The sequence below is a fragment of the Aquarana catesbeiana genome, linkage group LG04, assembly GCF_042186555.1.
Source record: "Aquarana catesbeiana isolate 2022-GZ linkage group LG04, ASM4218655v1, whole genome shotgun sequence".
NCBI lineage: Eukaryota > Metazoa > Chordata > Amphibia > Anura > Ranidae > Aquarana > Aquarana catesbeiana.
Genome location: NC_133327.1, coordinates 408,094,828 through 408,119,336, shown reverse-complemented (window position 1 = coordinate 408,119,336; position 24,509 = coordinate 408,094,828). Strand labels below are relative to the sequence as shown.

The 24,509-nt window shown below is 42.7% G+C and overlaps 1 protein-coding gene and 2 pseudogenes across 1 annotated transcript in view; 2 read left to right on the top strand and 1 right to left on the bottom strand.

The window, feature by feature from the left end:
- The window catches only part of TMEM244 (transmembrane protein 244), a 47,864-nt gene extending 31,742 nt beyond the window's left edge, over positions 1-16,122 (top strand). The window contains exons 5-6 of the mRNA XM_073627257.1: positions 11,471-11,515; positions 15,532-16,122. Coding sequence (XP_073483358.1) covers positions 11,471-11,515; positions 15,532-15,626 — 140 coding nt within the window. The 3' untranslated portion in view covers positions 15,627-16,122. The remainder of the gene's footprint in view (positions 1-11,470; positions 11,516-15,531) is intronic.
- A 2,110-nt stretch (positions 16,123-18,232) lies between these two features.
- LOC141141807 (5S ribosomal RNA) lies at positions 18,233-18,351 on the bottom strand (annotated as a pseudogene).
- Positions 18,352-20,817: 2,466 nt separating this feature from the next.
- On the top strand, positions 20,818-20,936 carry LOC141141783 (5S ribosomal RNA; annotated as a pseudogene).
- The last annotated feature ends 3,573 nt before the right edge of the window (positions 20,937-24,509 follow it).

Genomic DNA, 24,509 nt, shown 5'->3' with positions numbered 1-24,509 from the left:
TGTGGGAACAGTTTGGGGATGGCCCCTTCCTGTTCTAACATGACTGCGCAGTGCACAAACAAGGCCCATAAAGACATAGATGAGTGAGTTTATGGTGGAGGAACTTGACTTGTCTGCACAGAGTCCTGACCTCAACCTGATAGAACACCTTTGGGATGAATTAGAGCGGAGTTTGCAAGCCAGGCCTTCTTGTCCACATCAGTGCCTAACCTCACAAATGTGCTTCTGAAAGAATGGCCAAACATTCCAATAGACACACTCCTAAACCTTGTGGACAGCCTTCCCAGAAGAGTTGAAGCTGTTATAGCTGTAAAGGGTAGGCCAACTCACTATTGAACCCTAAGACAGGGATGGCATTATTTTTATTTCTTTTATTAATTGGAAAACATCCACTGAGGTACCCACATAATTTCATGGGTGTGTAGTGGTCACAGCTAACAGAGACTATTAAGATGATTTACTAAACAAATTGTGATTTTTTTTACTAAAAAACTTAAATTATCCCATTATTATTCACTTCAACTATCCAATTATGTGTGTAGCCTGGTAGCAGGGTGTTTTGTGTGATTCCTCCCCATCACAGGCAGAGGGGGATCCTGAGGAGAGGCGGCTGTGCTGTGGGTCCCCCCCCCCCCTTCAGCACTGCTGTGCCGTGTGTTTTCCTGCCCATTCTCTGTCTCTTCTTTCTCCTCCCCACCATGCCCATCTATAGTGTGTACTTGTTTCTATCCAGAGGCACTAAGTGTCATTTCTGTCTGTTGCCTCATTTCTCTGCTATCTGCATGAGTTGCATCTGATAAGTTTTCCTGACACCAAGAAAAAAAATGGTGACAGGGGAGGGATCTCCAGCAGATTGACAGTCTCAGCTCTGTTCCTGTGTGCTGTGTGAAGGAGGGTGTGTCCCTTTCCTCCATTCAGCCCTCAGAGCTCTCTTCACTGAGCTACGCAGTTTGTTATTTCAGCTCTATGACCCCTTTTTTTTCTGACAGTTCAGACAAGCTTTATAAATTCTGGGACTTTAAATGGATGTAGAGAAGACTTCAGATAAACAGGTACAATTTGCAGTATGTAGGAGGATTTGTTTCACCTCTGTGTATCACCTGAGACCCGTCAGTTCACTGGGTATATGTAAGGTTTTACAACCACAGGTTCATCAAGACTGTCATTACGTGCACCAATGCTTCTTAAAGGGCCCCGATGATAGCCATCAGAAGAAACATCTTAAAGCGGAGTTCCACCCAAAAGTGGAACTTCCATTTTAAGGAATCCTGAACCCCTGACATGCCACTTTTGGCATGTCATTTTTTTTTTTTAGGGGGGGAGCAGGTACCTAGTTTTGACAGGTACCCAGCTCCCACTTCCGCTTGGGACGCTTAGGTGGCCCCTCCCTCCCTGCAATCTTCTGGGACACGTCACAGGTCCCAGAAGATTGCCCGGCCATTCAGAAGGCGCAGCGCGACTCGCGCATGCGCAGTGCGCACCCGGCTGTGAAGCCATAAGCTGTCACAGCTGGGCGCACCACAGTAGTGATGCCGGCGCCACGGAGAGGAGAGTAAGAAAAGGAAGGCTTCAGGAGGCCGCATCGCTGGACTGTGGGACAGATGAGTGTCTGTTTATTGAAAGTGTAGCTGCTGACTTTTAATAAATACAGAAACCGCTGGAACTCCACTTTAAGGACTGATCCAGTCATTTAATCTGCCAGCAAATCCCCTTTGTCTCCCTATGCCCATGTTTGACCTCTAAGATAATAACAAGTGCTTACTATACAGCTTTAGGACTAACATAGCTGCCATTAGTGCACTTTGACAGTATAGCTCTGGTGGTTTATAGTTCAAGTTTTGTTACTGCTCACTGCTGCATTTTAGGTGGCATTGTTACTGTTTTTGCTGATCTGGATGGTGAGTGCCATCCTATGCCTGGTTCTTATTGCTAATTATTCTGCATACTGAAGTGGATTATTACCATTAATATTTGTTTTACCCTTTACTTCTGCATGCCTACTAGTAACTAACAACAGTTATTTCAAATACATGCTTGGGAGATGTAGTGTTATGGAGCAGTATGATTCTCACAGACAGCATCACAGGTAGTCCTAAAAAGTACTGTTGAGTGTATGCATTGTGAACACAGTTCAGTGGACACATTAATTTGTAGCCCACCACACTGCAATTTACAGTAATGTAACACAGTACAGCACTGTACAAAATGGTGTATAGCAGTGGTCTCTAAACTGTGGCCCGGAGGGCCGGATGTGACCCATTGCTTACTTTTATCCATCCCTCAGGGAACTATTCCCCCATCATCAGCAACAGTTGGACATAGTTCTTGCCACTGACACCGACAATGGGGCACTATTCCTCCAACTGATGCTGACAGTAGAGCGCGGGGGAGCGCGGGCCACAATCTGACATTAAAAAAAAAAAAATTCTGCCGGCTATTGTGCGCCTGCGCCGTCTCGCCGTCACAACAGCTGATGGTAAAATCAGCTGTTGTGATGTTGCGTATGGCGCATGCATTGTGCATGCACCCTTCAGCCCGGGCACTATTCAGTGGGGGGCATTTCTCAACAGAACACTTGGACGAACTGGGCATGCGCCGTATGTAATAGCATAACAGCTGATTTTACGATACGGCGCCTGCGCACAATAGCCGATTGAAGACATTTTTCAGTCAGATTGTGCTGAGGCACGTTCATGTAGGCAAGGGGCGGACTTTAACATGAATTTTAACATGTTAAATTCCGCCCCTCACCTACATGAACGTGCCTCGGCAGCGTGAGGCACAATCTGACTGAAAATGTCTTCAGTCGGCTATTGTGCGCAGGCGCCATCTCGCCAACACAACAGCTGATCGTAACCGTAAACAATCAGCTGTTGTTATTATGTACGACGCATGAGCAGTTCGTCCCGGGCACTATTCGATAGCAGGCACTTCGACAGAACACTGGCCCCGGATCCAGGGTCCTGCTGCCACCTCAGGGCAGAAGATTGTGGCGTTCTCAGGGTGCCCTGCCACTTGGCCTGTGATGAAGCCAGGACCTGACAGGAGGAGAGGACTCGGGAGGCAGAAGATCAAGCCACCAGCTGACTGCCAGGAGGAGAGGTAAGTGAGCCATCACACAGAGGCTGAGTAAAGTCCTTAGTTGCGTGACTGGGGTTGAAATTTGTGAAGAGGGGGTATTTGTGGAGTGTGTGTGTGTGGGGGGGGGGGGGTGGTATTTGTGGAGTGTAAGGGGGGATATTTGCGAAGTAGAGTGTGGGAGGGGATATTTGTGGAGTGTAGGGGGTAATGCTGGGATTTAATTGTGAGTCCGCTGACATCAGTGCTGGGGGTTAATAGTGCGTCCGCTGACACCAGTGCTGGGGGTTAATATTGCGTTAGCTGACACCGATGCTGGGGGTTAATAGTGCATCCGCTGACACCAGTGCTGGGGGTTAATATTGCCTCCACTGACACCAGTGCTGGGGGTTAATAGTGCTTCCGCTGACACCAAAGCTGGGGGTTAAAATTGCTTCCGCTGACACCAGTGCTGGGAGTTAATATTGCATCTGCTGACACCAGTGCTGGGGGTTAATACTGCGTCCACTGACACCAGTGCTGGGGGTTAATAGTGCATCCGCTGACACCAATGCTGGGGGTTAAAATTGCTTCCGCTGACACCAGTGCTGGGGGTTAATATTGGGTCCACTGACACCAGTGCTGGGGGTTAATATTGGGTCCACTGACAGCAGTGCTGGGGGTTAATATTGCATCCGCTGACACCAGTGCTGGGGGTTAATATTGGGTCCGCTGACACCAATGCTGGGGGAAAGGACAGTTTGCATGCGCCCCCCACTGGATGTGAAAATTTGTCCTGTGGCCCTCAGGTAATTTGAGTTTCAGACCCCTGCTGTAATGTAACAAAATAGGTAAAAAGCCAAGGGGGTGAATACTTTTGCAAGGCACTGTAACGATATATAATACTGTATAGCATGCCCTATAATTTCCTACATAGCACAATTGTCTCTCCCTCCCTATTCACACACTGCCAGCTCTCCCAATCTACTCCAAGTATCCAACACACAATGACAAATGGCTGCTGGGAACCCTGTCTTTTATTGGGAGAGGGTTGTCACATAAGATAACAAATTATTAGTCCTTCTAAGCCACCTGGCTATAGTTCAAAGGCTAGAAAGTATATTATTGGTCATTGGTTGGTTGCTAAAGCAGAAATCAGCTGTATTAGTTTGCTGTTTTCCCAAACAGTGAATGACTAGGGTTAGCCTTGAACTCTTGATCATCTTGAACTTCGTCCCTAGTCACAATTTTGCTATACTGTGTGAAGGAATTGTGTTTATTATAGGTCTGTCATAGCTCACATTTTGCACCAAAGCCCTAGAGGATTTCAGCTGTGGAGGGAATATATCTCTATACCCAGCAGGGGGGCCCATCAATTAAGGGCACACGGGCGCTGCCTCCCCTTTGCATCGCCACTGTCACCGCCTATTCCTGCGTCTGGCCCCTTTCAGGACGACGGACGCATGAATTACAGCAGTGGGGTTTTTTAAGCACCTGATTAGAGCCAGATGCTCTAATAGGCTTCAAAATAGGGTGGGCTTGGGGCGCAGAGCATTGTGCTTGGAGCCCACCCAGGTATGTTAGAATAGCGAATTAATATTCGCTATTCTAACACTGTATCGGCTCTCTGCCAATCAGAAAGCGTGGGTCTGATACCCGTTTACCGATTGGCTGAAAGGACAGGCAATCCTATTGGATGCCTAGGAGGAGGAGGAGGGAGATGCACGGAGTGATCCACAGGAGGAGGAAGGCAGAAAGCTGCCACTCGCCGGACATGCTGCCCGCCCGTTTCCTAGATGGGGTAAGTACGGGGCTTTGCCACCGACCGACCGACTGATCAGGAGCGGGGGGGTTGTTTGCCGCCCCCCAAAAGAAAAAAACACCAGCTGCCACTGATACCCAGGGACAAATATGTACCCTACGCCATTGGTTTGGCATCTGATTCTTTGTTTTTTGCTTTTTTGTGTTAAGAAAAAAAAGGTGCTGTAATGGAATAAATGTATAGATGAACAATGACAGAATTTATTAAAGATTCAAATACAAGATGTCATGTTACATTAGAGCTCTTGCAGGCTTTTAAACTGTTTAATACAGGAAGCACTTCATCATAGTTATACCATCATATCACCTTGAATTTCAGTAATAACCTTTAGTCAGCATTAATCCTTATATTTACTAATTCTTCACGTCTCTAAATTGTTGTAGTCTCCATAGCCTGCATAGTTGATTTGCTGTTGAATTCCATTGAGTTTGTAGCTAGAGCTGTTTAATAATGACTGGTTGAAATGAATTAATATTTGGTAATAATTGTCATGGATCAGTGCTTACCAAGCACTAATACATAGCGCTACCCCTGTAGGAGCTGTTGGATAGGATGGGTCCCCTGTTCTTTTCCTCAACCCAGTGTTAATTTTGGCAGCAAATTTCGATTTAGCTTTAGTCTTTTGATTAAAATGCCATTTTATTTTAGTGCCATTTTAGTCATCCAATGGTTTTAGTTTTAGTCGTATTTAGTTGACTAAAATATCCAGCACATTTTAGTCAACTAAAATGTCCTACGATTGGGTTTAGTTAAATTGTGATGCATTATTTAAGCATTTCTCTACAATTTCCAAACTCATTATATACTCCTGGAGTAAAAAAAACTAATATTTTGTTATTATTTATGTTATTAAGGTTTGAACGAACTCACATCCACGTATTTCGCCGCTCTGGATGGTCTGAGGAGGCCTGTAATGCACACAGAGCTCAGGACAGTGGTCTGAGGAAGCCTGTAATACTGCACAGTGCTCTGGATGGTGATCTGAGAGGCCTATAATGCTGCACAGCACAGTGCTCTGGACGGTGGCTGTAATGATACACAGTGCTCTAGACAGTGTCTGTAATTCTACACACTGCTCTAGATGGTGGTCTGAGGAGGCCTGCCGCCTGTAATGCTGCACAGTGTTCTGTGGATGGTGGTATGAGAGGCCTGTATTGCTGCAGTGCTCTGGACATTGCTGTAATGCTACACACAGTGCTCTGGATGGTTGTCTGAGGAGGCCTTGATTTTCGTAATAGTTTTCATCAGTGGACGAAAATGTGGTGTATTTTTCATTTAGTTTTTCGTCACTGTAAAAAGGCTGCTGATGAAAATTTTGACTTTTTTCGTCGAACACTGCCTCAACTTTCTCAAGAACCTCAGGACCTCTGACATACTAGGTTGAGTGTACAAACATACAATATCACAATATTTCACTAAAAGTGATATTTAGTACCCAATAGTAGGTTATATCAAAGAACATAGGCACCAAACCAGGTGGCAAAGGCAAACCTAACATATTGTCACCCAATATGGTTGATAACCAGGCAAACATTGTTTAACAATGGTAATAACATAATTTAGCATACAAAGTGATTAACAGTGAAGACTAGGCATAAGATGACATTTAGTGTCTAGATTAGTACAAACAGTAGCAAGGACACTTCAAGTGCAGCAGTAAGCAGTAGTACAGTAGGCACATAGGCAGTAGTACAGTTGAATCTACTGAGTGCTGGAGCTATATTGTCAGAGCATATATATGGTGGCAATCCAAGTCCAATACCGACTGGGTGTGCACCGTCCAAAAGAAAAGGAGGATGGTAGTGGAGGGGACAGAGGAACAAAGGGGGCTTACAGAATAATTATTACAGAAGGAGCAGTCCTTTGAGATGTTTGTCTGCCAGCTATCGTTGGGGCCATTTAAGGGCATTGGTGCACTTAACAACAGTCCCAGTTAAAGTGGTTCTAAAGGCAGAAGAATTTTTATCTTAATGCATTCTATGCAGATAAAGATAAAAACCTATGTGCAGCAGCCCCCTTCAGCCCCCCTAATACTTACCTGAGCACCATCTCGATCCAGCAATTTTGCAGAAGAGCCTTGGCTATCCAGGACTCTCCCTCCTGATTGGCCAAGACACAGCAGCGAGTGCCATTGGTTCCCGCTGCTGTCAATCAAGGTCAGTGAGCCAGTGAGGAGAGAGAGGGGTCAAACCACAGCTCTGTGTCTGAATGGACACACAGAGCAGCAGCTCAACTCGAGTGCCCCCATAGCAAGTTGCTTGCTGTAGGGGCACTCGGCAGAAGGGAGGGGCCAGGAGCATCAGCAAGGGACCCGAGAAGAGGAGGATCTGGGCTGCTCTGTGCAAAACCACTGCACAGAGCAGGTAAGTATAACATAACATGTTTGTTTTTTTTTCGAACAGAAAAAAAAAACTAAATCTTAATATCACTTTAACCTGCATGCAGTATAGGAACAGTATAGGTAAGGTAAAGTCTTGGCACAGATGAAAGGTACTGTAAATGTGGTTTAGATGAGGTAAAGGTTCAGTATCATGCGGTATAGGGTTGGTGTAGGTGCAGTGTAGGTTTGTAATTCTATAAAATCAAATAAAGGAAGAAAAGAAACATTACTTTTTCTCTTTTTTTATATTAAATTAAAATTCCAGCCAAAGATGGCAAGATAACAATAAATGGTCCATTAAATGATAAAATAAAATCAACAGTTGCTTCAATATTCAGCTTCAATCTGGAGATGTTCCCCAATGTATATTTTTCTACTGCAAACTGTCCTCATTCTGATGGCCGTATAGTCAGTGTTTATCTTGCGCTTCACAAGGAGTAATCCTTAGGGGTATAGTCTGCGGCTGTAATAGCTGAATGGTGATGTATCCATAGAAAGAGGTATTAAGGGTTAAAAAGGAAGGCAAGCCATCCTTTAGAGTGTGTCCAGAACTCTGCAAGACATGTAAGGAAAAAACAGGGAGGGGAGGCGCCAACCTGAGTGTAGTATTAAAATGATGACTTTAATAGGATAAGATTAATAACACTTACAAGATGATAGAAGATGCATGCTCATCAAAGTAAAGTGCAGTCCTGGCATTCCACATGGCTCTGTGGGTCCCACCGCTGTTCTGGATAGCTGGAAAGGATTGAGTAGCTGGCTGGAATGGATCACAGTGTTTCTCCAGGAGCAAAGGAACCAAGCAGCTCCACACAGACCAGCATGGAAAATGGAACAGGAAGTGATGTCACCGGCGTCTGATTGGACCTAGGCAGGGTTGGAATCTTGTCAATCAGGGCTGCAGTGATGAAAGGCTACGCGATCGGGCTAACAGATAACACGCCCATTTCTGGTTTGTTTCTCCCCCCCTCCTTCCTACCTTCGCCTTACCCCTGTCTCCCCCCCCCACAAACAGGTCTGTCTCTGCTCTACCGGTATATACTGTATGTATGTGTGTGTGTGTGTGTGTGTGTGTGTGTGTATGTGTGTGTATGTGTGTGTATGTGTGGGTATGTGTGTGTATGTGTGGGTATGTGTGTGTATGTATCCACACCATGAGGGGACACACACATATACATCCCTTGTATGCCAACTAGGGGGAACACAGCACCAACTTTATCTTTACAGTTCATTATTATTAATAATTCTTTACACTACAGCCTGTTCCCCCTCCATCACCTCTTCATGTTTACATGCATACAACCCCCCTTTTTTTCTATTTTACTTGCTTGGCCCTTCATACAACCTCTTCAATAGGCTTCTATACATATAGAAGAGAACTATGCTTCAAATATTTCCATGTGTATAATTTTTTTTAATGTTTTCCTTTTTTTTCAATTTTATTTTATTTTATTTTATATATTTTTTTTATATATAAATATATTATTATTTTTTTTTAAATTATATATATATTTTTTTTTTTTTGTCAATCCGAGACTGTTAACCCCTGCTTCACCTTGCCCCTTGCTATAATTTATTGTTTACTGTCTGCTGGAAGTTCCGGTTCCACGGCCACACCCACATGCTCTCCATTGTGTATATATATATATGTCCTCCTCTAGAGGGCAGCAGGCCAATAGAAGGAGCAGTCAGCTCCAAGCCTGTAGCCTTTCATCACTACAGCCCTGATTGAGAAGATTCCAGCCCTGCCTAGGTCCAATCAGACGCCGGTGACATCACTTCCTGTTCCACGGTCCATGCTGGTCTGTGTGGAGCTGCTTGGTTCCTTTGCTCCTGGAGAAACACTGTGATCCATTACAGCCAGCTGCTCAATCCTTTCCAGCTATCCGGAACAGTGGTGGGACCCACAGAGCCATGTGGAATGCCAGGAGTGCACTTTACTTTGATGAGCATGCATCTTCTATTATCTTGTAAGTGTTTTTAATCTTATCCTATTAAAGTCGTCATTTTAATACTACACTCAGGTCGGCGCCTCCCCATCCCTGTTTTTTTATTCTGATGGCCAGTATCATTCAACCCCCTTCTGAGCCCAGGTCATCCTAGAACCATCCCAACCTGTGTCTGCATAGTAAAATTAGAAATAGCAAAAAGTGAGCTCATCTCTTTGTCCTTTCTCTTCCTATCAGAAGGGCTTTTTGTCAGTACATGAACTAGTTATCTCCTTATACAGCTTTGTCCCTTTAAGCAGCCCATACATGAGTCAGTTTTTTTTCGTTCAACCAGAGGGTTGTTTCACAAGTCGGATCCCAAGTAGCAGCAGTGTGATTTGAGCATAATACCAATCTAAACCAAGCCCCGATCTATCTATTTTTTATTCTTTTGTATTTTTTTTTTTTACAGACTTTTGTTTTCATAGACATCTTCTCTGCAGAAGAGGAAAATTTTATGTTTTTTCTCTTCACAAAGAAGAGAGATGCAGGGGAAGTGCCTAAGGGTCATCCTTGTGATTGGCTATCAGTGACCACATGATCGGGAGCTGGTCCTCCCAGGCTAGGAGCTCTCAGTGACAGCTCAGTGTCAATGCTAGGGCATGCAATTGAGCTTCCAGCAGAAATATAGGTACACACGACAGGCCAAAAAAGAAGGCCCATTTCTATACCCAACTTTTATATCTGCCTTTAGCTAAAGTTTAGATGTACTCCAGCCAAATAAGATCTGGGCTGCTCTGTGCAAAACTACTTCACAGAGCGGGTAAGTATAACATGTTTGTTACTTTAAATAAATGCTTTAAATGACAGTACACAATACTTTTTATAAATATTAATACAATATGTTGTATTATATACTAAATGTATGCAATATTAATAAACAAAGTAATTTATGTTATTTGGTTGACTTAGGTGACCTTTTTGCACATTGTGGGCTCCATTCACAAAGCAGTATTTTAGTAGTGAAAGCCTGCAGTAATTTACCGCTGGTAACAAACACTGTAAATAGCTGGTTGGTAAGGAATGGCTGGTCGCCGGTGTCCTTAACAACCATTGAGTCATCAGCTGTCAGTGGGGTTCCCTGCTGCTGCTGAATATAAAAAATAATTGCTGGCAATTAAAAATTAAGAAAAAAATATGATTTTAAAAAAAAATGGCTTGGGGTCCCCCCAATACCCAAACCAGCCCCTTATCTGAGCATACAGCCTGGCAGATCAGGAAAGCAAGTGTTCCCCCCCCGAACCAGGCCACATGCCCTCAACCGGAGGGGGACCTTTGAGGCACTACAATTCTTTTTGATGAATGAGTAGGGATACCCCCTACTCATTCACATAGGGGGGCACGATCTGGAGGCCCCCTTGTTAAAGGGTGCTTCCAGATTCCAATAAGCTCCCTGCCCAGGGACCCCTACAACCACTGGTCATGCGATAAATATGGGGACAAGGTGCTTTGGGGGGGCAGAGCCCCCCTGCCCTAAAACACCCTGGTACGGGTTAGAGTGGGGGCTCTCGCTCCTCCCCCAACCCTTTCGGATAAAGGCCTGGTATGGATTGGGTATGGACTCATTAGTTGTCAAGGACACGGCAACCGCCCGCTCCTTAAAAACCATGTTGTTTACTGGTGGTTAAAGATGCCAGCGGCTGCCAGTTCCTTAAATATAAAATGTCAGGACCACTACTTATTTACCACATATGTTTATTTCTTTTTTTCCTTTTGTGAATTGACTTTAACTCTTGTTTTATGTGGTATTTACCAAGTATTTTTGCTTTATCTGGCCCTTGGGGCACTACTCCCCCACTGACACCAATGATGGGGCATTATTCCTCCCACTGATACCAAAAATGAGGCACTATTTCTAACACTGATTCCAAAATGGGGTACTATTCCCCCTGCTAAAACCAATGATGGGGCATTGTTTACTTCCACTGACACTGGGGCATTTTCTACTCCCACTGACCATAGTCTGGCCCCACCAAAGCCTGAAGGTCACTAAACTGGCCCTTTGTTTAGAAAGTTTGGCAAACCCTGATCTGGCTAATAGATCTAGCTGATCTATTGAGACTAGCTGATCTAGCTGAGTCTGAGCCAATTTAAAACTGCAATTCCAACCTTACAGCAAACATTGTGCAATAATTATTTTGATTTAAAATCATGTTACTAAACAGGAAACAACTCAAAGTAAAAAAACATAATAATATTTATTTACATGTGTTTGTTCTGCAGTTATGAAGCAACTTCCTAGAATGACACATTGGTGGATCTCTTTAGGTAACTTTCTCTTTGGTCCTTACTCTGGATATTTCATGTATGCAGTGACAGCAACTGAACATTGATAACCTAACTCCAGTTAAAAAAAAATTCAGCTGGGAAGGGGAGGACTAGAACTTCTGTAAGTCTTTTGCAATCTATGTCACTGCTGGGTATATTTACCCTCTTTTCAATTTCTTGATGGCCAAACCAGAAGTGAGGACATTTCACTAATAGGGACACAGACAAAAATGAATACCAAACAGGGGTGCTCAGCTTTACCCAACCTACTTTAAACAAAATGTTTTAATACAGAGAGTGCCAACCCTGGATAGATTTTTTTTTCGTACTGTCTCTACACATAGAGGTTGATTTACTAAAGGCAAATAAACTGTGCACTTTGCAAAGTGCAATTGTACTCTGCAAGTGCAGTTGCTCCAGAGATTAGTAAATGAGGTAAAGCTTCACTTTGCAATGAGTACCCAATCACGTGCAAGGAAGATAAAAGAAATTGCATTTTTGCTTGCACATGATTGACTGATGGAAGTCAGCAGAGCTTCTGCTTATTTTCTAAGCTCTGGAGAAACTGCACTTGCAGAGTGCAACTGCACTTTGAAAAGAGCACAGTCTATTTGCCTTTAGTAAATCAACCCCATAGTGACTACACATAAAACAAGGAAAATCTTTCCAATTGTTATAGGAACTATAGTAAAAACCTGACAAATATTCTAACCTTTTTAACTCTGTGAATAACTAAAAGAAAGCGTTTGCAGCAGTTGTGCTTTAGGTGCTTTCAGTTGACATATGCACGTTTGCTCTCAAATTAGCTTGTTAACCCCCACCTCCCCAAGGCTCTACCCACATCCTTAGCTTTATGCCCAGCAGTGTTGACACCTGACCTATTCTACCTACTACAGTATTGTTAAAATTAGTAGTGGCTGGTACTTCATCGGTGGGGGGGACGGGGTTTGGCAGAGAGACCTGACCATGGACCCCCGTGGCTCCAGCCCACTCCCCTCCCGCTGACTTACCGTATGACTGTGGTCATGGCTCAGCAGACAGATTGTCGGTGTGATCAGTGCAGGGAGCTCACCTCTATCAGTCCACAGCGCTGCCTGCTGCTGAAAGGAACTGGGCAGAGCAAGGAGAGGGAGAGCGGCTTTCCCACGTGTTTGAATCAATCCAGCGGCGGCTTCCCTCCTCCGTGTCCCAGCTTCCATGTCCCCCCTCCGTCTTCTCCTCTCATCCAATTGAATCTTCGAAATCCTGGCCAATCTGGTCTCAGGCGCTGATTCCTGATTGGCCAGGAGGAGAAACAGGAAGACATTAGCGAATATTATTTCGCTAATGTCACACAACTGGGTGGGCTTGGGGTGCAGAGAGCCCACCGTTATTTGAAGCCAATTAGAGCCTCGGGCTCTAATAATGTGCTTCTAAAAAAAAAATCCTATTGAATTCCATGTCCAGCGCCCTGCATGTAGATTAGGGGGGCGGACGCATGGATGGGGGGGCAGCACCAGCGTGCCCCCAATGGTGCCAGCGTGCCACTGGTTAAAATGTTCTATCAGGGTGCATATTATGTGGTTGTTTGATACCATTGCTTGGATTTAAACCAAGGATGCCATGTTACTGCCATGTTGAAGGGCATGACCAGTGCCTAAAAAAGGCACAAGCAGTAGGATTAAATGATTATGGTATGATCAATGCTTCTGCATCACCCCCAGAGTGCATTTTGGAAAGATTTAGAATCCTCAGCTTACCCAGGATTCCAAAGGAATAGTGCGTGATGTCACTGCCACCTAGGCAAGCAGGTCAGAAGCTGTAAGATCTCCCTTCAAGAGTCAAGCTGACTTTTAAAAAGGTGTTAGATTTGAGTGACTTTATGCTTTATTTTTAAAGATATTGTTAGGAAAACGTCTAATTTCTAAAAACTCTTCACACATGACATGTATTTATATGTCTTGGAAATACTAACAATTAAAAAAAATCATAGAGATAATAGTAATAATGCTTTCAGTTCCAGAAAGCATATACTATAAAACTGGCCTTTCTGTGCAAGCCACTTTTTAATTCAATTGGCCTTGAAAAAAATAGTTAATTCTTTAATAAACCTTTCATGAAGGGACTGCTATTTATTAGCTCCTATGTTCAAACAATCAAAAAATAATTACCTTTAAAATGAAAAAATACTTATCTTAGCCGCTAGCTTCTGACCTGCTTGCCTAGGTGGCAGTGACATCACTCACTATTCCTTTGGATGATGCTGCAACGTGAGGTGATGGTCGTGGATGAATGGCACAACAATGGGCCTCAGGATCTCGTCATGGTATCTTTGTGCATTCAAAATGCCATCGATAAAAAGCACCTGTGTTCGTGTCCATAGCATACGCCTGCCCATACCATAACTCCACCGCCACCATGGGCCACTCGATCCACAACGTTGACATCAGCAAACCGCTCACCCACCTGACACTATACATGGTGTCTGCCATCTGCCCTGTACAGTGAAAAACGTGATTCATCCGCGAAGAGTACACCTCTCCAAAGTGCCAGACACCATCGAATGTGAGCGGTTGCCCACTTAAGTTGGTTGCAATGACGAACTGCAGTCAGGTTGAGACTCCGATGAGGACAACAAACAAGAATTTATTTATGAAGACGAAGCACCCTGATATTACATGCTGTTCATACTCACTCAGTCACTATGGGATTTGTTTTTTGTGTTCTGCAAAAACCTGGTTGTTCCTGCTGTTCTCATTTTTTAGTGAGTTACTATGCTGAGCATTCCCTTCCTATCACACCTGAGCAGCCCATGTGACTATAGAGTCACACATGTGGGTGTATACACAGTGGTAAATGACAGCCCACTCCCTCCCTCCTCCATGCCCACTAACCAGCTAAACACAATCGGGCAGGATATTATGTGTAGATTAATGGAGGTTTCATCTCCCTCCCTTCATCTCACGGGCTGAAAGGGCGTGACACACCTGTGACTGGCAAAAAAAAGGCCCACACCATGTTATTGCCAAAAAATAATAAAAATTTGATTTCAAATATATGTTTGTATGACAATTTAAAATAGTTTATTGAACTGGTTCTGTCCCCCCTCCTTTTATGCCCCCCTTCCCCCCAGAAACATTCCAGCTCTTCCCCATCCTCTTTCTTATCTCCCCCTTGCTTCTCCTCCCTCTCTTTCCCTCTTCCCTCCTCTCTTCACCTAGATCACTTTTGGATCGCTCTCCCCCTTAAGACATTTTCCTTTGCCTAGCCACACTGATCTTTGATACAGAGAATTATGCTCTCTTGATCATTGGCATCTTAGTGGGCCCCACATCCCAGCGTCTCCTGACACTCCTGATAGCAGACTCCTTTCCACGCGGGTCTTCCTCTACCTGACCCTTACCTATACCCTACCATTGTTTACCCTTAGGCTCTTGATCTTCTATGTGTCAAGATATTGGTTCACAACTTTATGGCTGATTCTCAAACTTCTGTTTTTGGGTTGTGTCCCGATTTCCACTTTTGATATTTTTGTATGCATAATTGTTATCTCTCTTTACAATTTGGGAATGGGCGTCCCTTTAACCCTGTACTCTGTATTACATTTTTCAATAAAACGTTTGAACAAAAAAAAAAAATTGTTTATTGATATTAATTATTTATTTTTACTCTGTATTCCAAAGGCTGTTTATTGTTTATTTTGAACATGTGACCAGCAGCAGAGGACTAGAAGCTCCTCCTGCTTATGTTTCCCTGCAGACAGGCTGGGAAAGAGCCGGGTCATGTGACAACTGTATATCGATTAGGAAAAAGGTTTTGTTGTGTTTTTTTTTAAATATAATAATTTCAGTGCCATCATTCATATAAAGAAATAGAAGGGATAATGAAAATTAAACAGTATGTGTTTAGTATCACTTTAACTGGTTAAATGAATGCAAAGTAGAGCATTATTGTGACATTAGTAGTAAGTAGATTGCTGTCATGCCTTCCAAAGCTTGGCTTTTAAAGCATTGTTATTTATGTTTTTCCCTCCTTAGGACTGGGATTGATGTCAATGATTTTTGGAGGACAAATCTTGGCTTGTCTTCTTTACAAAGACAATTTCATCTATCCAGACCTGGATGACTTTTGAGTTTCCTGTTAACTCAAGGCATGGCTTGAAATGTTTGTTTATTTTGTTTTACAGCATTTTATGTTTAATTGTTTGTGTGTGTCCTTACCTATGTATATTTAGTATAAAAAGAAAAAAAAATAATGTTAAAGTTTATGTACATAGAATACACTTTTAATTGAAAGCTCACGTCAGATTTAAATTGCATTAAGGTGAAAAACCTTCTGTAGTGCAGCAACCCCCCAGAGCCCCCCTTTTACTTACCTGAACCCAATCGTTCCAGCAACAGGGACAAGCACAACAGCTCCAGCCGATGTCTCGAGTCCTCATTGGATAGATTGATAGCAGTGCAGCCATTGGCTCCCGCTCTTGTCAATCAAATCCAGTGACACGGGAGCCAGGGGCGGGGCTGAGTCCTGCTGTCTGTGTCAATGGATGCAGCAGCAGGACTCGGGAACACGCCCGCACGGGTGTCCCCTTGGAATGCGGATCTCCGAGTGGGGCACTCGATGCAGGGAGGAGCCAGGAGAGCCGCTGGGGGACCCCAGAATAGGAGGATCAGGGCCCCTCTGTGCAAAACCTATGCACAAAGGAGGTAAGTATAACATGTTTGTTATTTAAAAAAAATAAAAAAAACAAGCTTTACAACCCCTTTAAGTGGTGCAATTAAAGTATTTTCATTATAATTTGTAACAAAAAACAACTAAAATATATATTTGCTTTTACAACACTAAACAACCTATTGTGCATTGTTGTTGTGTATTGCATCATCGCATATTAACATAAAAAGAAGTAAATTACAATCCTAAAAGTTATTTTTAACATCAAACCAGCTGACCCTCTGACCAGATTTACTCAGATAATAAAACAACACAAAGCTAAAAAAATAATAAGCAAGTGTCTGCTCAGTACTTGCCATTTCACCCAATAGGGTATTATCATACAATCTTGCATCCATTCTATGAAAAAAAGCTAATTTGCAGAAATTACAGCATTTATTATGCATCCACAATGTGTATGTGTGCACAGGCTATAGCATGTATTCATATGTTGAGTATATGAATAGAGGCAGTTTGGATGACCTGAAACAAATAGCTGTCAGAAATGGAATTAAACTCATCAGACTTCTTTGTTCCAATGCTTTGAGTTGCTGATTATATTTGTTCTAACAAGAAATAATAAAATGTAAGGGCTGCATGTAAAGCTACAGGGATATAAACTGTAACATCAATCTACAGAACTCAACCAAAGAGATAACACTTTATCTAAGGCGCCTAACAGGTCAAGTGACGGCTTTGCTGCATCACTACACTTTCTGTAAACCCAGGATAAAATGATGATCTCCTAGTGGATATATTTCAAAGCTTGACATGTTATTAAATGCCAAACAGCAAATAAAAATCAGTTTATTAATATCTATCGCATAAAGAAGTTAATGTCACCTGATCCCTAAAAAAGAGTGTGAAAGTATGAAGTGTATTTATTCTGGTGTAAAGCCTTGTTCACAGTCTGCCATATACTCAGATCCTTTAATAATCTTACACCCTGTAATTACTGTGAATATAACATACTGCCTGAAATATTCTCTTTCACTGGTATACATCAAAAACATTTTTATCTCTGTTGCTGGATATTAGCTAAAGTGCAGTAAAAGCAAGCTATATTGATGAAAATATCACTAATAAAAACATATACTACAATATACACAAAATATAGCAGTGCAGCACTCAATACAGGTCAGATGTATACACATAAAATGTACATATTAAACGTATCTAAATAAAACGCATGAGGCAAAGTCCCAAAAAGTATATCTAAGTCTGAGGAGATCAAAAGCTGCCCACTTGCAGAAGGGGGATCCCTCCGTTGGCAAGGAAAGGGTGCAGTGATAGAATAAGATTGTATTTGTTGTATCACCACCAATGTGAACCTCCACCAAGGGTCTAGGCTGCTCACCTTATTGAGTGGACCTTCTGCGTTAACAGCAAGGTCACTCATCCATTCCCTTCCACAGGGTAGATGATGGAGATAGGGATCCACAGGCAGTATCCCAAATTCAGTCTCATCGGTTGATATATATCATGTTAAAAACAAAAATAACAGGACATAGTGCTCTCCATACAAAAGGTATAAAATGTATTAAATAAGAAAAATATTACTCACAAAGCAAGCACTGTTTCCCAGTGCAGGAGTATACAGCATAAAATGAACCAGATGGGTGGCTGTACTGACATCACAGAGCCCCTCACACGTGTATCGTCCGCGTGGACTTCCTCAGCGAATCTGATTGGGGGCCCGTGTGTCAGCTCTTATAGCTAATCCTGGTTCCTCATACAATTCATGATGATACTGGAAACCCTGCCCACTCTCCAATAATACACAGGTGAATGGACTTAACTACTAAGTAGTAGAGAATCAGGAGTGGCTACAAATCTAATAGGGCACAAGCAAGCTGAATACACTGATAACTTACTGATAGGCAGCCACCATTCCTCCCATGTTATGAGCTAAAGCATTTCCAGGTCAAATCCTTATCTTCCAATAGCAGTGAACACTGCTGTGTTCTGAAAGACAGCCCGCCCCATTTCTGGGTCAAAAAAAAGAAAAAAAGAAAAATATACCTTTTAAGCCTACGGCACCTGGTATTCCCAGGCGGAATCCCATGCAGGTACTAGCCAGGCCCCACCCTGCTTAGCTTCCGAGATCAGACAAGATCAGGCGCTTTCAGGGTGATGTGGCTGTAGGCAAATCCATCTCGTTCAATGGCAGCTAACGCTGCTGCGTCCTGGGAAGAAGCCCGCCCTCTAAAGGGGCGTCCGTATGGAGACGGGGATGGGGGGCGGGAGCACAACAAACAAACCGCCCCTTTCATACACGTCGCTCACAGACTAAGTGAACGGCAACAGGGAGCGCAGACGCAATGCGCATTCTGCCCCTCCCTTCCACATCACCCCCTGGACAGATCGAGATGCAAACTCCAGTCTCCTTGGCAACGACATGACATCGCTCCCAAGAGTGCCTCCTTCATTCCTCTGGCCTGTCAGCGTGGGTAATAACAACATTCACCCACAATGGCAAGCAGGCTAACATAAAATTAGCAACTAATCAGAAACATAGGGAGCAGAAACAAGGCTAACGTTAATAAAAAAATAATAATAATAAAGTAAAAATTATTATAAAAATAATGTAATATAGTTATAAAGCTAAGAGGAGGGAGGCTACTCAAAAAGTACCTATGGGGATACCCCAAAGAGGCTATAATTGAAGCATATGGGGGAAGTTCATAAAGTCACCCCCCTCCCTTATGGCAGAATCCATCCTAAGGTGTCCTACACCCTCTTCCAGATGGAGAATTTGTACCAAAAACAAATGCTATTTCCTCCCAGTTGTCACCAGAGGGATATACGAAAAGTGAAATGGAAAAAGTCAAACAAAATACATATATATATATATATATATATATATATATATATATATATATATATATACAGTATATTTTGTTTTGACTTTTTCCATTTCACTTTTCGTATATATACATATATATATAGGAAAAACACGTAGAACGATGCTTGATGCAAAAAGTGTCCTTTTACTGAAAATTATTCCATTACATATTTCAAATACAAGCAAGCCACTGTACAGTTCCGAGCGCAAGTCGCTCTTCGTCAGGCTTTTCTGGCTGTGTGTGAAAAGCCAAACCACACTATGTTCTCTTATCAACACCCAGTCCAGTACACACCTGTGTTCACTTAACTAATTATCCTACACAAACCACCTATACACGATCAGACATCTAACCTTGCTGCATAAATCTAGTTCCAGTTAACCATCCTAGATTTCCTAATAGAAAAATATTTACAACAGATTCATCCTATTATGTATCATGTATCATCAGCATAACATTAAGAACTGTCTAAATTCTCTCATTTAATTAATTAGATCTTTCCAATTATTTTTCACAAATATATATATATATGTTAATATTCTTGATCATGTCTCAAATTTCTTCATAGACTCCAGCTGATATTCTGCTATCTAGTATTCCCAACGGGGACTCTTTGTGATCGATCTAGAGAAAATACAATACAAAAATATGATCGTAACTTCTTTACAATCTCGTACCAAAAAGATTCCTACATAAATAAATATAAATCATAATCCTTGTTCATACCATCAGGATGCAAGGACTGTAATTTATTAATCCACCAAACTTCACGTCTTTTTAATTTCAAAATCCTATCGCCCCCTCTTTTGTCATGAGGAATCTCCTCTAGCACCATAAATCGTAAATCGGTGTCTTTGTGTCCCATTTCTGAAAAATGACGCGATACAGGAAGACCTGATTGGGGATGGGATGTCTAATTGTGCTGCGATGTTGTGCGATACGGTCTTTAATTTTTTGGGTCGTTTCCCCCACATACAGGAGATTACAGGGGCATGTGAGAATATAGATCACATATGATGACTGACAGGTGTAAAAGCCATTAATTATTATCTTATTGTTAGTTCTGGGATGATAGAAATTGTTGCCCTTAGTCATTAGGTTACATTGAATGCAATTAAGACACGGGTAACAGCCCTTCCTTTTACTACCGAGAAAAGTCATTCTTTTCTCCTCCTGCCTATCAGGTTTAAATTCAGATCGTACCAAAAGATCGCGCAAGGTTTTATTGCGCCGATACGCTTTCATGGGAGTTAATTGAAACTCCTCTACCTGAGGATATGATCGTTTCAATATCGTCCAATGTTTTCTCAATACATTAAAGATCCTATCACTATAACTACTAAACTGAAAGACAAATGGAATCCTAGGTTTATCAGATAAATATCTTTTCTTATTGGAGATCTTGATAGGGTTCAAAATTTTATCTAATTCCTGTCTAATTAGACCTTCTGGGTAGCCCCGCTCTTTAAATTTACAGCACATTTCATCTAATCTCTGATCTCTTATTGTGGTATCACTCACTATCCGCATCACTCTGAGAAGTTGGCTTCTAATCATAGAACTAAAGACGTGGGGGGGATGGTAACTATCATATCGTAGTAGCTGGTTCCTATCTGTGGGTTTCGTATATATATCAGTTTCAATCCGTCCTTGTTTTATATATGCCCGTATATCTAAAAAGGGGACAGAATCCCCGCCGATGTGGATTTTAAACTGAATATTTGGTGAAATACTATTAATCATCTCATCAAAGAACAAGATGGATTTGCCTACAGCCACATCACCCTGAAAGCGCCTGATCTTGTCTGATCTCGGAAGCTAAGCAGGGTGGGGCCTGGTTAGTACCTGGATGGGATTCTGCCTGGGAATACCAGGTGCCGTAGGCTTAAAAGGTTTTTTTTTCTTTTTTTCTTTTTTTTGACCCAGAAATGGGGCGGGCTGTCTTTCAGGACACAGCAGTGTTCACTGCTATTGGAAGATAAGGATTTGATCTGGAAATGCTTTAGCTCATAACATGGGAGGAATGGTGGCTGCCTATCAGTAAGTTATCAGTGTATTCAGCTTGCTTGTGCCCTATTAGATTTGTAGCCACTCCTGATTCTCTACTACTTAGTAGTTAAGTCCATTCACCTGTGTATTATTGGAGAGTGGGCAGGGTTTCCAGTATCGTCATGAATTGTATGAGGAACCAGGATTAGATATAAGAGCTGACACACGGGCCCCCAATCAGATTCTCTGAGGAAGTCCACACGGACGATACGTGTGCGAGGGGCTCTGTGATGTCAGTACAGCCACCCATCTAGTTCATTTTATGCTGTATATGAGTAATATTTTTCTTATTTAATAAATTTTATACCTTTTCGTATGGAGAGCACTATGCCCTGTTATTTTTGTTTGTAACATGATATATATCAACCGATGAGACTGAATTTGGGATACTGCCTGTGGACCCCTATCTCCATCATCTACCCTGTGGAAAGGAATGCATGAGTGACCTTGCTGTTAATGCAGAAGGCCCACTCAATAAGGTGAGCAGCCTAGACCCTTGGTGGATGTTCACATTGGTGGTGATACAACGAATACAATCTTATCCTATCACTGCACCCTTTCCTTGCCAACGGAGGGATCCCCCTTCTGCAAGTGGGCAGCTTTTGATCTCCTCAGACTTAGATATACTTTTTGGGACTTTGCCTCATGCGTTTTATTTATGTACGTTTAATATGTACATTTTATGTGTATACATCTGACCTGTATTGAGCGCTGCACTGCTATATTTTGTGTATGTCTTTTTAGGTTTTTGTATATTGACCTACAGTGTCCAGCTGCTGAGTTTTAGTAATTAGGTTTTGCGCTGTCTGTTTCTTCTGTTTAAATATACTACAATATGATTTGTATATTTGCCAAAATATCTGTTATGCAGGGTGCCCCCCTGCCCCAAAGTTCCCACCCCCCATGTTGAGGGCATGCGGCCTGGTATGGTTCAGGAGGGGGGGCACTCGCTCGTCCCCACCCCCTTTCCTGACCGGCCAGGCTGCGTGCTCGGATAAGGGTCTTGTATGGATTTTGGGGGGGACCCCACGCCGTTTTTTCGGCATAGGGGGTTCCCCTTAAAATCCATACCAGACCTAAGGGCCTGGTATGCCCCTGGGGGGAACCCATGCCGGTTTCTTATTTAAATTTTGGCGCAGCGTTCCCCCTCATGATTCATACCAGACAGCTGTCAGCACTGCCTGTCGCTCATCGCGAAAGGAAAAAAAAGTTTTCCTTTCCCGATGAGCGAGCCAGCACGAGATGCACAGTACCCTGTCACTGAGTACCAGCGCGATGGGATTGTGCTGGAAACACATTCTCGCGGTCAAGTACTGTAGTCTGGCAGGGTAGGCTGATGAAGGGGATATGTCTTTCTTGAAACAAGGTCAACCCTGTGAAAACATAAGCGGAAGAGACAGAGCCCAGAGGACTGCCAGCATTCTCTCTCTGTGGATGCTTGCGGTATTGTTTCCATCTTGTGCCTGATGAGAGGTATCCTAGGTCTACACCCGTCCTCCTCATTCTTCAATATTTGCAGCACCCAGTGACAGAGAGAAAAATCTAGTAAGGGAGGGTTTAGGACATATCATTCTCCACATCTAGCAATGAAGGGGGTCTGGGAGCAGGCTGAGGAGGCTAAAGCAGAGTCTGGAACCTCAGTAGGACTCACCTACAACCACCCCACCATTTCCAGCAGCATCTTTCTCCTCCCCAGCTGTCATGTTTTTTTCAACAGAAAGCATGCATTGGGTGGAGCTAGGAGATTTTAGAGTTTCTATGTTGCATTGCAGTGAGTTTATAGTTTTTAATAAATGATTTTAAATGTATGTTGAGCACAAGGTAGCATTTTCATTCTGTTGCATGCAAAGTGTTTACAAAGAGAGATGTATATTGAGGAAGCAACTATCTAAGGAGGCTACTGAATCATAAGAAAGCTTTTCCCAGTTAAAAGGGGGGGGGTGCCAATAATAGACTTTTTATAATCTTAAAGTGGTTGTAAAGGCAGAAGGTTTTTTATCTCAATGCATTCTATGCATTCAGATAGAACGCCTTCTGTGTGCAGCAGCCCCCTCAGCCCCCATAATACTTGCCATCTAGATCCAGCGATGTTGCAGGAGTTTCTCTGCTGCCTGGGACTCTCCCTCCTCATTGGCCAAGATGGCAGCACGGCGCAGGAGAGAGAGGGGGTGCGGCCGAACCATGGCTCCATGGCTGAATGGACATAGGGAGCTGTGGCTCAGCTCGGGTGCCCCATAGCAAGCTGCTTGCTGTGGGGGCACTCGGCAGGGAGAAGGGGTCAGAAGCGTTGGCGAGGAGCCCAAGAAGAGGATGATCTGAGCTGCTGTGTGCAAAACCACTGCATAGAGCAGGTAAATATAACACGTTTGTTAAGGACCGGGCCTATTTTTCAGACTTGGTGTTTACAAGTTAAAATCATTTTTTTTTGCTAGAAAATTACTTAGAACCCCAAACATTATATATTTTTTTCAGGCACCCTAGAGAATGAAATGGTGGTCATTGTAATACTTTATATCACACCGTATTTGCGCAGCGGTCTTACAAGCGCACTTTTTTGGGAAAAAATACACTTTTTTGAAAAAAAAAATAAGACAACAGTAAAGTTACCCCAATTTTTTTTTATATTGTGAAAGATAATGTTATGCCAAGTAAACTGATACCCAATATGTCATGCTTCTAAAAGTAATTGGTTTTTTATGAATCCTAAAGACAACCCTTTTAGCGTTGGTATTGTCTATCTTGTCATATGTTGTATAATGGGCCTTGCAGGCCACATCTCTGACTGTTATTAATTTTTGTGAAATAAAAAAAAAAATAAAAAAAAAAAGTATACAGTGCCTTGAAAAAGTATTCATACCCCTTGACATTTTCCATATTTTGTCATGTTACAACCAAAAACGTAAATGCATTTTACACAAGGTGGCACATAATTTTGAAGTGGAAGGAAAATGATTAATGGTTTTCAAAATATTTTACAAATAAATACGTGAAAAGTGTGGCGTGCATTTGTATTCAGCCCCCCTGAGTCAATACTTTGAAGAACGACCTTTCGCTGCAATTATGGATGCAAGTCTTTTTGGGTATGTCTCTACCAGCTTTGCACATCTAGAGAGTGAAATTTTTGCCCACTTTTCTTTGAAAAATAGCTCAAGCTCTGTCAGATTGGATGGAGAGCGTCTGTTAACAGCAATTTTCAAGTCTTACCAAAGATTCTCAGTTGGATTTAGGTCTGGACTTTGACTGAGCCATTCTAACACATGAAGATACTTTGATCTAAACAAGAGGTCTCCAATCTATGGCCCTCCAGTTGTTCAGGAACTACAATTCCCATCATGCCTAGTCATGTCTGGGAATGTCAGAGTTTAAAATGTCTCATGGGACATATAGTTCCGCAACAGCTGGAGGGCCGT